This window comes from Atractosteus spatula, chromosome 19 (genome assembly GCF_055471065.1).
Source record: "Atractosteus spatula isolate fAtrSpa1 chromosome 19, fAtrSpa1.hap1, whole genome shotgun sequence".
Classification (NCBI taxonomy): domain Eukaryota; kingdom Metazoa; phylum Chordata; class Actinopteri; order Semionotiformes; family Lepisosteidae; genus Atractosteus; species Atractosteus spatula.
In genome coordinates, this window is record NC_142724.1 from 1,801,682 (window position 1) to 1,816,887 (window position 15,206).

General features: G+C 47.1%; 1 protein-coding gene across 2 annotated transcripts; it reads left to right on the forward strand.

Moving 5' to 3' along the window:
- The first annotated feature begins 95 nt into the window (after positions 1–95).
- vapb (VAMP (vesicle-associated membrane protein)-associated protein B and C) lies at positions 96–14,742 on the forward strand. 2 transcript variants are annotated; one of them, XM_088937218.1, is made up of 6 exons: positions 96–321; positions 5,353–5,505; positions 9,880–9,983; positions 10,858–10,938; positions 11,432–11,608; positions 12,441–14,742. In XM_088937218.1, exons 1-6 carry the CDS (start codon positions 264–266, stop codon positions 12,630–12,632), a joined length of 765 nt encoding a protein of 254 aa, XP_088793344.1. In that variant the 5' UTR covers positions 96–263; the 3' UTR covers positions 12,633–14,742. The 2 variants fall into 2 exon arrangements, with proteins under 2 accessions (XP_088793344.1, XP_088793345.1); XM_088937219.1 differs by having other exon boundaries at positions 12,465–14,742.
- Positions 14,743–15,206: the final 464 nt, after the last annotated feature.

Genomic DNA, 15,206 nt, shown 5'->3' on the forward strand with positions numbered 1-15,206 from the left:
ATCGGCTATTCAGCGCTGTAGCCTAGGTGGGGGAAGAGAGAGACACACCTCGCACCCGGGGCCAGTTAGACCCTCCTCCTCCTCCTCCTGCCGACTGGGTAATGCAGGGGCCGTGACGTCACCGGCAGCCTCTCTCTCACCTCCTTCCTGCTGCATCATCACTGCCGCTAGCAGCTCGAGCCGCGCTCCCCGCAACCGAGCGACCGTTCACCCCCCTCGCTCCCGGACCGACAGCCCGCCGAACCGCTCCGAACCGCTGGGACATGGCCAGGCAAGAGCAGGTCCTCCTTCTAGAGCCGCAGCACGAACTGAAATTCCGAGGTAAGGAGGAGGAGGAGAGGCGGGCCCGAGCAGAGCCGTCCGTCCGTCTCCAGCCGACGGTGTGTGCGGTGGGCTTCTCTGAAGGCGGCGGCCATGTTGAGGAGAGAAGGGGGGCGGGCGGCGCGCATAGCGGGGCTGGTGTGTGCCCTTCGGTCGCCGGGGAAGACGCAGATGGAGCCGTGCCGCTGGGCAGCCTTTCGCCGGCGCGGAAAGGCAGGGCTGTGCAGAGTCCCCCCGGGTTTCGTTACCCGTCTCCCCCTCGGCGTACCCCGTTTGGTCCTGAGGCCTAGGCGTTAGGACATGGCAGGGAAGTCGTGTCTGGCGTTGTGTGTGTATATGTTTCCCCCCCCACACACACACTCCTTCGGAGAGGTTGACTAGGGTCATGACTCTGCCCTAACCCCCCCCCCCAGCCCCAGCCCCAGCCCCAGCCCCAGCCCCCCACCGTCTTGCAGCCGGATCACATGCGCCTCTCTCTCGCCCGGCGGCCCGTCTCCGGGGAAGCGGCCGTCTGCTGCAGCGCCGCCGCCTCGGGTCTTGCACACGGTGTACAGGCCGCCTCCCTCTAGCGCTTGATCTCGTTTGTGGGTTTGATCTGGGTTTTTCTTTTTGGGGGCGTTTGCGTTTTCTTGTTTTGCGACGGGCGGGCGGGCGGCCGGCCGGCTTGTGGGAAAAGGAGCGGTCTTATGTAGAGGCTAGGCCCCAACACGCAGCCTTGCCTGCGTTATGAGGGATCAGTTTGTCAGTCCAGCTCTGTGTGCATTTAGTTGTGTGTTTAGCACGTACAGCAGTCAAGCGTACTTGCGGAGATGCAGTCGTGCAGACGCTCCTGTGCGGAGATGGAAATAGTGGCTGTCAGCAGTGTAAGTTCATCCGGCTGTATGTAAATACACTTCTTCTTGGTGTTAGTTTATCCCTCTTTTTAAAGCCAGCAATGTGCTGGTCCAGCTTGTGGATCAGACCCTCACTCCTGGCTGGTGGGATTACAACCCACTCTGGACACTGGAGAGGAATTAGCCGTGTGGTTTTGCCCAGGAATAGGATGTCCCACATGTGCTCAGTGGTGACCAGCCCATAAGGTGGCAGAGGCCAGGATGTCCGGCGTGAGCTGGGTCAACAGCCCTGTCAAAACGCAAAGGGAGGTGGCTCGTGGACAGGCTGTGTCATCCCGGGGAGTCCTGAGTGACCGGGGACACGTCGCAGCCTCTGGACAGTCCACTAGCTGGGAATGTCCAGTGGCCTCACTTTGCACCCTGCACCGCTGCAAAATGTGATGGTATATAATCCCTTGAAGGGAAAAATTTGTTGCTGTACAGGTGTGCTCTTCCATATACAGACACACACAGTGTAAAAACCTGGATCTTCCCAGGGAAAAGAAAAACTTGGACCTCTGAATCCCATGGTAACATGCCGTCTTGCTGACCTCCCTTCTACTGCTTGGGGCCATCTGATCATCGTGTGACGGCGCTTACAAATGAGACCAGAACCAGTCAGGTCACCCAGCCATTTCTTGGAAGAACCCAGGGTGTCATCTTAAATGGCACGCTTGGGTAGTTGGGCAGCTTGTTCTGCACTCCCACCAGCCTCTGGGTCAAGAAGTGTCTCCTCCGTCTTCCCTCAGTCGCTGTCTGCTTGCGTGTGTCAGACCGTGGGTATTTTATTTTGTCTGCGTGGCTTTGTAGGACTGTGTTTTAGAGTGCAGGCCTGCAGCATTTTATATATTGCATTAAGCTTCAGCCTCCAAAGCAAATAAAACCTTTATCTTAATCCATTCAGATCTGCATTTATTTTTCTCGCACCTGTGTGGCACCGTGACGGTGAAAATTCTTTTTTTTTTTAAGGCGATTGAGTCCCTCCGGGACTCATCACAATTATATTAACACAACTGTAAAAAAAATAAAATCCAGATCTGCCTCCTTTTTTGTCAGACCTTCCTAGATTTTTGGCAGAAGTTTACATTCGTTTCTGAATAACGGAGGAATGCCGAATGTTGGTGTTGAAACCCATTTGTACCGCGCCCACTTTCTGATCTTGCAAGCACAGCTCTCTCTGCTCCCTGTTTTCAGTGCCCATTGCCCTGTGGGATGGCTACTGCTCTCGCCCTTCAGCAGAGAATACTTTCAGCCCCTTCTGATCTGAAAATGGAAAGATAGTTTACCGTCCAGCTCCTTAATCTTTTTTTTTCTCCATTCTGAGTCATTGATTTATCATCTGTGTCCTTCAGACAGGCTTCTTCTTGTGGTTTTCTTTTGTGCGACTGAAAACTTTTTTGGGGCTATTTTTCAAGGCTGTTGCCAAGCAGTTTCTTGTGGTTTTCTTCTTCTGTTGACATAGTGGAGATGAGAGCTCCTCCAGCGATTAGCCAGTCCAGGTCAGAGCATTTTTTCCTGAATGGAACTGCACTGCTAATATTTGGCACAGGCCCTGCATTGGTGAACTCTCTCCCGGGAGAGCTCCACAGAATTTCCTCCAGAGAGCCACTTGAAAGATCCGCCTTGTTTTCAAGGACAGCTTTTATCGGAAATATTTTGCAGACAATTAAATATAATTAGGTGGGAATCTAGAAAAGTCTTTGGTGCTTCCAGTGGTTCAGGGTGTTCCAAGGAGTTTTTAAGTAATAAAGTTAAGCTGTGCAAATACGAGAAAAACCCTTTGATGCTAGTGCGGCGTTTCGGGGTACGCAGTCTCACTCACACTTCTTAACACTGCTCACTTCCATCCAGGTTGAGTTCCTGCCTTTGGTCCTGTCCATCATTTGACTAATTCAGGTGCACAAGAGCCAAAGAAACCGTCAGAAACCCGTTTCAGTGGAAGTGGAAGTTTTTAGCTATTTATTCGATCGTGCGGTGTCTCCAGTAAATAATCTTGAGTTAAGTTGTCGTCGATAACGAGGTGAAAAAAGAAGCCAGAGTTATTGCAAGAGCAGTAAATTAAATAGGGGCGGTGTCTTTGAGAGGCGCCGAGTTAACGTGGGGCAGGCGGACCACGTGTGGATATCCAGGGAGAGCGTTCCCTGAGCCCTGCTGCGGCTGTTCTGCGTCTCATCAGCCCTCATGCAGTCTTTCTTTTTCGTCCCTTCCTGCTCGCTTCTCCTCTTCGCCCGCCGGGGCTATTGATTAATGCATTGCTCGTGGTATTGATTGGATAGAGGTGTCTGAATTGCCGACAGCGGGGAGCGTGCTTTCTAACGAGCTGGACCCTAATTAGCTCCACCGGCCCGTTTTTATTCAAACGGGCGGATGTGCCTGACTGGAATTTTTTCAGATCTGGACTGGTGGCCTGCCACAACAGCCCGGAACAGTCTTACAGGCTGTGAAATCAATGGATAGTCGGGTTCCCATTTCATGTGTAATAAAATATAAAAATAAGAAATCTTGTGAGCCTTTTTTCCCTTCTAGCCTGTACGTTAGTTGTGAGAAGTATCTGAATTTAAGGTATGCACACAGTTATTGCTGTCATTCTGCAACATGGCAGTTGTGTTCTATTTGTGTGTTGCTTTTCTTTCTGCGTTGTTTGATGCACCAGTTTTCCTTGGAAGCTTTGGTCTCTATGGCTCCCGTGAGCGCAGCTGTTTGCACATGGGGCACCTGAAGCCTCGTCAGGTCTTTGACTTCATCCTGCCTCCAGGTTTTGTGTAACTGAGTTCTTCAATAATTTAACTGAGCTTGCAGGGCCTCTGTGGGAGAGCTCTGGGGAGTCTATGTGAGTATCACCAGCTGTGTGAGCTTAGAATATGTCACTGCCTACAAAAGCTTACAAACCACGAGACCTGTCCTGTCCTTCATTGTGTTTAATAAACACCATGCCTAGAGATCTGAAACAAAATCCTTCTTTTGTTTTCTTTGGGACTTTGCTTTTTGGTTTTTTTTTAATCTGCCTATATTTTCCTCTTTTGTGCAAAGCAAATCAAAAACAAAGCTTTCAGGCTGGTTATCTGGGGTGTAGCGGATTCAGTTCCACATATTTCATGCTTGAATCCCAGTTGCTGCATCTTCTATGTTCAAGCTGTGGTGTTTTGGGTTGTCGGGTTCAGACAGCAGGAATTGTGCGAACGCAGTGCCATGTTTCTTCATGTGTTAGATTTACAAGAAGGCTGACATGAGCATGTAGCTCTGGAACAATGCAAAACGCAGCATCTCCCAGATTTCAGTGAACGCCGCATGGACGACATCAGGTCTTCCTGCTGCAGCAGATGTGAGGATTTTGGAAACCTGCAGGCAGAGAATGGTGCTTATGCATTCCTTTGTCTTTTTGTGGGTTCGTTAGACCCGTTCTCAAGCTTGTATCACCTCCCCTCCTCACATTAATTGAACGGGAATATTTAATGAGCGGGAATATTTCTGTGATGTAGAAGAAGTGGCAGGGGGGCATGTGTGCGGCGCACACGCGCCTGGAGCACGTCTGTGCCTCTGCGCGAAGGGTCAGGGGCGCCATTTTCTCAGAGCCTGCCTGTTAACTCGTGTGTCAGGCTGCGCTTGTGCGGCTGGGGTTCACAGCACCGCTGCCCACCCCTGTAAGCCTTGCTTGAACTGTGAGCTTTCCTAGCGGCTCAAGCAAGGGTGACGGGGAGGAAAGGGTTAACTGCTGCTCTTTCAGCACTTTTTTTTTTTTACTCCGCTGGGACCTAGTGTCTTGGCTTTCTAGTTTTTCTTCCTGCCATGGATTTTCAGTAAAGCACAGTCATTACACAGCAGTGGGTATTGAACTGAACCCTCCTTTCATGTCACATTATATTACTAAAGATAGATCTTTATTCTTTATTGCTTTTGATGTGTTAATCCAAAAACATCCAATTAATTACTTAATCCTTCACAGTAGTTTACATTAGTTTCATGCTCATTCTGGTTCTTGATGTCATGGGCAGTTTCATAAACCTTTTGGTTTTCTTTGTTCTTTTTTTGTCAAACATGGCTATAAATGTTATTTATTTACCGTGAATTTGCTTTGACTTTCACATGTTTACTGACTTGAGAGAAGGCAAGGGCCAGGAGTCGCCCACGCTAAATTTCCTCTGCCGTCTCCCCCCCTCAGGTCCCTTCACAGATGTCGTCACGACCACCCTGAAACTCTCCAACCCTACAGACAGGAATGTGTGCTTCAAAGTGAAGACGACCGCGCCGCGCCGGTACTGCGTCCGGCCGAACAGCGGCGTGATTGACGCGGGGACATCGATCAACGTGTCCGGTGAGTCCCAGTGGGGGAGGGGGGGGTTCTCGTCTGCGAACCCCTTTCTTCTTCTCCGCTCTTCGTCTGGGGGGGTCGGGAGAGAAGAGGGTGGGGGGGCACTTTGTTTCTTCGATTCCGTAAAACGTCAGAAGAATTCAGCATTTAAATAAAAGGGAGTCAGGTGGCGGTATCGTTTTGACTCCGGTTTCTGTCGGGGAGGCTGTTGGTTGTGTGCGCTAGGCTCATATCCTGCTCTGCTCTGGGCCTGTCTGACCTGCTGTGGTGCCCAGTCCCTGCTGTCAGGGTGCATATGGGCAAGCTTGACCCTGCAGTGGGGCAGCAGCAGCATGGCAACCCGGCCTGCAGCTGCCTCCCTGCCGTAAGGCCCACGCCTGTCCAGGGGACCAGGGAAGGGATCGGGTTTCTTTGCTGAGCTAGGAGAGCTGTGAGCAGTCCAGGGCTCCCCTTACAGTGACGGCATCGGATGTCAGGCAGCGGAGCTCCAGCATGTTTGCAGAGGCCGACAAACGGGCCTGTCACCCCCAAAGCTGCGGTGTCCAGCCTGTCGAGGAGAAGCTGACACAACTTGGAGCCGTCGTGTCCAGCAGGGGTCAGTCGCTTTGAGCAGAGTCTCTGGAGGGGTGCTCTGGTACACTTGGCTATGTTGATCATATTTATTTACTGCCAATAAGGATGGTGACAGAGATGATATTAAGTGGTGGATTTGTCTTTTGTTTTGTATTTAAACCTAAATTTTCACTCGAGGCCTCAAGCCCTGAAAGGCAAACAAAATCAAAGTTTTTAATGCGGTCAGCTTTCTGTTGTGGTATGAGTTGCATGCGAGAGGAAAAAAATATTGCTTTTCTAGTGAAATGAGAAGACAGACCTAGAGACCTGGAAAGCATGAAAATGCTCTGTTATTTCAAATTAGCTGCAGGTTGCCACTGCCTTGTGGGCATCCGTTAACCATTAAAACTGAGAATTTCATGAGTAACGTGGTTTTTGGAGCTATGCGGCCTGTGTGTGGAAGGATATGTCAAAATTCAGGGATTCTAGTGGAGGCGAAGTTCGTTTTGAGGAATATACATTCTGTATGGCCCCTAGTGTTTTGGAGGGGGAGTTTAACAAGGAATCTGTTCTTTCTGCTCATGCCCAGAGTTAGGCGCTTGACCAAGCACTGTAAAATGCCATTTATAGTGCATGGCTTGTATAGCGTGCTTGTCTCATCCAGCATCATTAATAATTGATGTACACTAGCACTCTTTATCAAGGCTTCCTAAACTGGGGGCCCACTGAAGTGAAGCACTGGCCTGGATGACATGCAGCACCCATTCTGCAGCCCTGCAGCCCCGTCACACAGCCTATCAGGTGGACCAGGTGCAAAACGGCTTCACCAGTTGAACTAAGAGGGGATTTTAAGGAGGCCAGGTTGTACAAGCACTGAGTGGAATTTAGTCAGGACACTGGGTTTAACACCAGCACCCCCCCGCCTTTACAAGCGGTGTCATGGGATCTTTAATGTCCAAGTAGTCGGGGCCTTAGTTTGACATTATTACATAATAACTTCTATCTATTGGATGACCCCTCCTCCCACCACCCCGCACTGGGGCGTTGGTTTATAGATTATGGCTCAGAGGTAACACTGCCCCCCACTGGTCCACCAGCGTCACTTACAGTAGGAACCTGGTTTAACTTGGACTCCCAGTACTGACCAGGTCCAGCCTTTGCTTAGCTTCTAAAATCGGATGACATCAAGCTACAGTGTGGTACCGTTGTTGTTGGAACACACAACAGAAACTTTGTGGATCAGGGTGTTTCACTGCAAATATGTTTCCAGGGCGTGTGCTGTGCACCCTGTTAATAACATTCCAGAATTTCTTTACAAAGATGTTAGGTAGTCTGATCTCCAAGACTCTTTTCTGAACAGAAGAAAGTGGTTACACCTGTCCAGTGAAGTGGTGTGCATGGGCGTCTTTTTCATGTGTGAAACACACCTGTTTCATAGGTGTGTTACTTCCTGCTTTTCAGTTCTAGCAACTGCTGAGCTGGGAGTTTGAGCCACAGATCAATGATTGATGTTGTCACTCTCCTAGGACCCGATTAGCTACAACAAGGAAATGCCCTCTGATTCCTTTACCTATGAAGTTACAACTTCTAATCAGCAGATAGTAAGGCAGTCAAAATTGGTATGATACTTTGCTGTATTTTATATCATTACAGCTAACCATTTGTAAACCAGTTCTTTTCCAACATTTCTGTAGAAAACTTACAAGGCTCCATGGCTGAAATGTTGTTTCCTTTCTTCTTTTTTTCAGCATAGAATAAACCTATTACTTGTTTCTTTAATGTTTTGTAACCATGAAAAGCAGTTCTGATTATTCACATAGAACAGGAGGAGATGTATGTCAAATAAACGAAAACATGCGTCCCCTTTGTGAGAAGGAGCATGGTGAAACAATTACATCTCATTTAAAAAATAGCTTTAATTTCTTCTCTGACAGTATTAACATCAGTAATGTTCTGAGGTTGCCCTTGGCAGCAGACCTGAATACTTGACACACATCTGAAATGGAACATTGTTGCCATTTGGAAAATACCATGTTTAAATATGCCAGTGCAGATGTTATTTTTTCTAAAACACTTTTACCTGGCATTAGCAATTTTGATCCCACAGAAATATCTGCAAGACATGAGAAATTGAGCGATTTATCATTTTTGGTTGCTGTAGCAGGCCTGAAATGCTACTTTTGTCTCGGGAACAGCTTCAGCTTCATATAATGCTGTTTGGCTCTCTCTGAATGTGAGAAATTAACTAGCACCTGTTGGCATTTGATGTTTATTTTGTGCTTAGTTATATCAAGAAAAAGGATGCAAGCCTTCAGGAAAATTAACTACAAGAGTTAAATAAAACCACTGTTGAGGAGGAACTGAGGATACAGAAGTGGAGAATAATCTGTCCATTATTTCTATGTCTGTTTTCAGCATTTCGGTTAAGGCGAGAGAGAGAGAGAGAGAGAGTAGATTTGACTTAATTGTTCAGCCAAAATCTCTGACAGGCGATTGTAGCCAAGATCACTTAGAATCACTAAATCTGTCAAACAGCTCAGGTTTCAAGCCTGGGAAAGTGTGGATGCAAAGCTTTTTAACAGCAGTCCGTGCTGATCTTAGGGATTCAGAGTAGCTCTTGTATATTTATTTTAAGTCTCTTTGCCAGTGTTGCATCTATTGAGGCTACATCATGTTCATAATGATGATGATGATAATTCACATTTATGTTTCTGGATACTCCACTCAAAACACGGGTAATGGGGAATCCTATTAACACCACCAACGTGTAACCCACCTGGATGATGTGACAGCAGCCATAGTGCATTGGTACGCTCACCGCCTGCCAGCTGTTGGTGGGGAGGGGAGCAGAGTGATGAAGCCAGTTCAGAGAGGGGATTATAGCAATGACTGGTAAAGGCCAAGGGTGAAGTTTGCCTAGAACACCTGAGTAACACCCTGAGATGTAAAACTGAGGTCCTGAGTCTCAGAAGGACGGTGCCTTTTTTACAGTGTGGTGTCCCCATGACAATATTGGTGTATTAGGACCCACACAGACTACAGGGTGAGCGTCCCCTAGTGATCCCTGCCAAAGGTTGCAAAAATATCAAGTGTTCATTATTCACACATGGATATATACATGCCTAAAAGATTATTCACTTAAAACACTGATAAGAGTGTATTCAGGAGTGTAAATGTTTTCAGCTCATCACGGTCAGTAGAACTGTAAGGTGTTCCATTGATTGAGGGTTAGAAAAGAGCATAAATCCTGTTATGATCTATGTGTTGTATAATGATTGTGGCTCCTGGGTTTAAGGGTTTCCTAGCTTGTTTCTCGCTCTTCTGCAAAATTGGGGATCCCTGCTTTAAAGTCAATTTTATATGGTTTTGTAGGCTGAGATCTGGTCTCCAGCAACGTCGTTTGGTCACGTTTTGTGGCCAGGTAGTTTGTGGTCTGGAGATTGGTGTAGTCCCATTTCACCTAGGGGGTTCCAGAATGTAGTACTTTTTCCAAAGAACGAGGACCAAAGAGCAGTTATTAAATTATGTTGAGCAGTTCCATGAATTTCCAAGACCAGGTAAACTAGCGACAAATCTTTGGCACTGCCAAAAGCAGCGATATTAAACAGGCGTTGGGTTTAAAACATATCTGTGTAGCTTCTTGTGTAAAACATCGAACCCATGTTGTCAGACCTAACATTTCCATAAATCATGAGCAGCAAGAGTTGTGAGAGTGTTTTCGGTCCCCAGACACTAAGACGATGGTTAGTCCTGCACAGCGCAGGGCAGAGCGTGTTACTTACGTCTCCGTTCTCATGCTTAATCCTCGTTCCCGTTCCCTTGCAGTGATGCTGCAGCCGTTCGACTACGACCCCAACGAGAAGAGTAAGCACAAGTTCATGGTGCAGTCCGTGCTGGCTCCGTCGGACATGACCGACATGGAGAGCGTCGTAAGTCTCCGCGCCCCCCTGCTGGGCTTTTCCCCGTCCGCGACCACCGCTGTCCCTGAGCTCCCGTCGCTCCCATTCTGTGCCTCGTCGGCGCCCTGCGCCCTGCATGGGGTCTGTAATTGGACGGGCCATGGGGCCGCCATCAGCAGCTGCTTCACACTGTGGCGTTCTGCTGTTCTGTGTTTTCCATTGGTCATTGTCATCGGTCTGTCTGTTCTTTTTATCCTCTTGTCCTTTAGAGCGCCTATCTGAAAAACAGGAAATGTGATTTTGACATGAAGATAGTTTTTTTTTTTCCTCCTGTATTAGGAAAACGACTAACTGATTTAATTAACTGATTAAGGGTAATCTACCACCTACACCTGATTGTCTACGTATGGTTTTTGTATGTACAGTTAGCTCCTCTGATTGTCCCAGTGAGTTGCAGAGAGATGTGTTCGTCTCTTGTGGAGCTGCAGTGCATTTGAAATGCCCATGTAAACTTTTGCTGTTGTGTGGAAATCCTGTGGTAATTCTCAGGATGTGAACTGCTGGACAAAACTCTCGAGCCCCCTGGTTCTAGACTCCAGTCAGCTTTAATACAGAGGAGTTGATTGCGTTTGTTGGATTGGAGCTTATTGGAATGATTTGGCAAATCGTCTTTCTGGAACAGGTAACATAGGAGGGAAAACTCCAGTGTAGATTCGGCTGCTTTGAGTGATACTGCGGCATCGTGGCCCCTCCAGCTGTTTTTTTAAGAGGTTTTGCTTAAATGGGTCTCCAAATCTGCCAGTGTTGTTGAGAGAGATACTGTTTCCAGGCAGTGATTCACAACGCAGCTGCGACAGTTTATCTGTCTTCCTCTCTAATCCCAGCTCTCCGTCTTCCCCTGCAGTGGAAGGATGCGAAGCCAGAGGAGCTGATGGACTCCAAGTTGAGGTGCGTCTTCGAGCTCCCGGCAGAGAATGAGAAAACGGTGAGATGCTCATTGCCTTTGTAGAAACTTTTGTGGGGGTGCACCCTTACTGCAGGCTCCTGGGAAACACTGGTTTCATTATTTTCAGTAGACAGCCTGTTAATCATTTTAGTGCTTCAGACCCATCTCCCTTCTCATCTGGGATTGCTTGTCAGAATCCTTTCTGGAAACGCTGAGACGTTCTGCACAAGGCCATAGAGCTCTTCAATATAGCCAGCTCGAAATGAGTTAACAAAAATACTGATTTGCTTTTTCGTGTGTTGTTCAATGCCAGGCTTTAGAAATAACAAATGATGAACTGGTAAGGTATATTCTGTTGTCTTAGATGCATTTTTGCGGACGTTTTTTTTTATTTTGCGTAGTTTGGAAATGATGAGGAGAGGTGTTTGTGGTGTTGGTGAGGAGGGACAGAGGTAGATGAAGCTTCGTCTCGAAACCCTCCCGCTTCCCAGCCCGAATCACCGTGACCTTTGTTCCCTCTCCCCTCGCGCAGCACGACCTCGACAGCAACAAAATCCTGTCCTCCGGCGTACTGAAGTCCGAGTCCTCCTCGTTGTCCAAGTCCATGAGCTCCTCCCTGGACGACGGGGAGGTGAAGAAGATCGTGGAAGAGTGTAAGAGGTTGCAGGTGGAGGTGCAGCGGCTAAGGGAGGAGAATAAACAGATCCGGGTACGTCGGGGTTGGAGGGGAGGGAGAGCAAGGGGGGGGGGGGGGGGGGGTCTTATTTCTTCATGGAGCTGCAGGACAGACGCAGATTCTGCATTCAGAGTGAGGCCCGGTCCTGCATTCCTCTCCAGGCGCTCAGGAGCTGAGCTAGGGTGAAGTCATTCTAAAGTCCAAGTGGGCCTTAACAATCCTTTCGCTCTAGAGGGTCTGCAGCAGCAGAGCAGTTTAACTTTTAGAGCAGACTCCAGCCTCACACCAGGAACAGCAAACCGTGTAAAATGCCTCAAGGCACATCACAGATTTAAAATGCATTTCACAAGTGATGGAACTTAAAAGTTAAGACGCAAGGGATACTTGCTGAGGATTGGATGCTTTTTGCTCAGGTTAGTGTGAAGTTCCTGCCTCAGCTTGTTTACAGTGGCTGGCAGTGCCCAGCCGAGTTATGCGCCACTGCCTAGGCAATCCTGGTCACAGTGGCTACTGGCATGACCCAGGCTTGAACCTGCAACATCTGGGTTGCCTGGTGGAGCCGCCCTGAAACCCAGCGGTTATCGACTCTTAAACATGTGTCCGAGGCTTCTTTGTGGCTCAGAAGGCAACAGGCATCTCTTTGGAGCGTAGGTTGCGGACCAGTTATCCCCGGAAATAACCGCTGGAGCTTGGTGGACTTGCGTGCCTGTGAGCTAACAGTGCGGTCAGTGATGAGCGATCGCTCCTCCAGTGGGTGCAACTTGTGTAAGAGGTTTGCACAGCAGCGTGCATGGTGGTGCCATCCATTCAGCCCTGATTCTCTCTGACGAAGCCTGTACTTGAAGTGTTCTCTGTTCCATTGAAGACTGTTGGGTTCCCCCACCCGCAGGAAGACGATGGCCTGCGGATGAGGAAGACCTCTGCGATGCCGGCTCCACACTCCTCTTCCTCGTCCCCCAGCGGCATGGTGAAGGAGGAAGGCCCCAGCACCCGCATGCTTGCCCTGTGTGTTTTATTCCTCGTCATCGGTGTGATCATAGGGAAGCTGGTCTTGTAGAGAGGGCATGCTGTATGGATTAACTTCTGGATTGGAGAATTTGATCAGAATGCCATATCACTGGGGTAGAATTGAGTCATTAAACTATGTACAATAAAAATAAAACAGAAAACAAAACAGGAAAACCATTATATAATGAAAATGTCTCACAGGTCTTGCCTTTTAACTGTTTCCCTTCTTGGCCTCCTCCCCAACTTGCACAGATAGTGATGATAATATGGGGGAATTATAACTTGTACAGTTATAAAGAAATGTATTAAAAAGAAATTCTAATAATGGTAACAATAATAAAAAGAGCAAGGCTTTTTTCTAACACCAGAGAAATAATCTGACTGATTGTAATATTTAGTGGAATTTATGTGAATGTTTTAATCATTGCTTTTTTAAGACTGGGATGTCAGATTTTGTGATTTGTTTCTAAAAAGTGAGTGGGGCTGTGGTGGGAGGAGTGCTGGGGTTGGCCGTGTCTGTGTAACACCTGCTGGCTAATTCCTTTAAAGGATGGGGGGATATAAATGTCCAGAGAGACTTCCAATTAGAGGCATGTGCAGTTTGGTCCTCTGTGTTTACGAGCAACAGTGTGCAATGCTGCAGAGAGCGTTTCAGTTTTGTTTGTTTTTTTTTTTTGCAAGTTCGTGTTCTTCTGCAAGAGGTCTTTTGGAAGAAGCGTTATCGATGGTTCGATATTGTCACAAAAAAGCGAAACCTTTGTCATTTTTCAGAAAAAGCTGCAATCGCCGTGACAAAATCGCCGTTTCTTCCAGTGCTTCTCTTCTGGGATATCGTGCAAGTCGGTTTAATTTTTGTATCTCCTCTGTAGTTATTTTCTGTTTTAGGATTTTGCACTTGAGAGTTAGCTACTTTAAAGAGTGTCAGACAGCTGAGCTTCACCGCTGGTAAGCATGATTGGTTAAGAATTTTAAGAACGGTTTTTTAAAGAGTTATGCTCTTTGCAGCCTACTTGTGCAAGTTATTTTACATAAACATTTAGCATCACTAATTGGAAAGGTTTGGTTTTTGCCTTGTTTTTGCTTGGGTGTGGTTGTCACCGCATTAAAAATACTAGAAGGCTGGGAGAAGTTAGTCTTTGTCCTGAGATGCAGCTTTCTGAGGTCATTGAGAAACTCAATTTACAAAACAGCGTATGGCTTTGTACCATTTAACTTGGAAGATGCTGTGAACCAAAATCCTCCCAACTTTCCAGGCAGATGAGCACTGAGGTTTTTTTCCTCCTGTATCATATAACGTTGTATATGGGGAATAGGGGTTGAATTGTCCACTTTGTGTAGTTTTAAAAAACTGCAGCATCACTTCTGACTCAGTCTGTTATTCTAATTTATGCTCGTACCTTGTTAATCAGCTACAGTATGAATTGTTCAGGTTTTAATCTAATGTCACAACAGCCATTATTGTATTATAATTAAGAAACATTTTCATGCACTATGTGTAAATTGGGTTATCCCTACAATATTTTAAATAATATATATAAATATATATAAATAAACATTATCTAGCCATGGTTAAGGTCTTGAAATCTTATGGGTAGTTTAGTTTTTGTGTGTGTGTGTGCGTGTGTGTCAAAGACATTTTTGAGCAAAATCATTCACCACGACAAATTTAGAAATCTTGAAAGGGACCATTTCTTGTCTATCTAGGTTTAGTTTTTTTTGGGATTTATTTGTTAACAGGATGATGCCTAAAATTCACACTAATTTTTAATGTGTTTCATCTCACGGTTGCATACTGTAAAATAATTTAAAAAAAGAGAACTTGCAAAATTGTGTTTGTTGCTGTGGGGTGGGGGGGAGGTTGGGTGTAGGAAAAACTTTTTAACCCCACCTGGGCAAAAGGTGAGTGGAGATGCACTTGCTGCTGAAAGGGGTGGCTCTGTGGGCCTGTCCTGACCACCGGGGCTGTAGACACTAAACAGACCTGAAATGACACTTCTGACCATCACCATGATGTAATCACAGCAATCAGGCAACTGTTTTCTATGTACATAAATAACAATCTAAGAAGTTAATATTCGTAGTAAACTAGTCTATGGCGTCAAAACCAACCCTGTTGGACTATGTAGCATCTTAATAAATTAAATAAAGCCCCAAACATATCTTCTCTTGTGCGGAGTTGTTTATTTTTGCCTGAAAGTGCTTGATGTGTGTGTCAAGTTTGTGTTTCAGACGGGCATGTGGGCGTGCTGTGGCTTGCTCGGTTTCACATCCGCTGGGCAGGCCACAGATCTGTCCGCGGTCCAGTTCTCCTTCACCCTCTTTTTTGTTTTGACGACTTCGCCTCTGTCCCCCTCCTTTCCTTTTGCTGTGGCGTGCTGAGAGGATGCCAGTGGGGTGGCAGCTGAGAGCTCCTGGCCTCGGGGCCAGAGATGGGGGGCAGTGGGAGGCCACTGAATGAAATTTTCAAGACGGTTCCTCTTTATCTTAAAGACAGTTACTTGGCCCCGTTAACCACCTTGAAAACTAAGCATCGCAGTAGAAGAATACTCGTTTCTTATGCCAGAAATTAAACCTGCAGTAATCTGAAAGGAATGCAGCTGTAGAACAATAACTACCCCTTCAC

Bases quoted from the DNA above. Each gene is read 5' to 3' on its own strand.
- vapb (XM_088937218.1), top strand. From the start codon at position 264: ATGGCCAGGCAAGAGCAGGTCCTCCTTCTAGAGCCGCAGCACGAACTG. The intron at 5,506-9,879 runs GTGAGTCCCAGT...GTTCCCTTGCAG, and splicing joins GACATCGATCAACGTGTCCG to TGATGCTGCAGCCGTTCGAC. The intron at 11,609-12,440 runs GTACGTCGGGGT...GTTCCATTGAAG, and splicing joins AGGAGAATAAACAGATCCGG to ACTGTTGGGTTCCCCCACCC.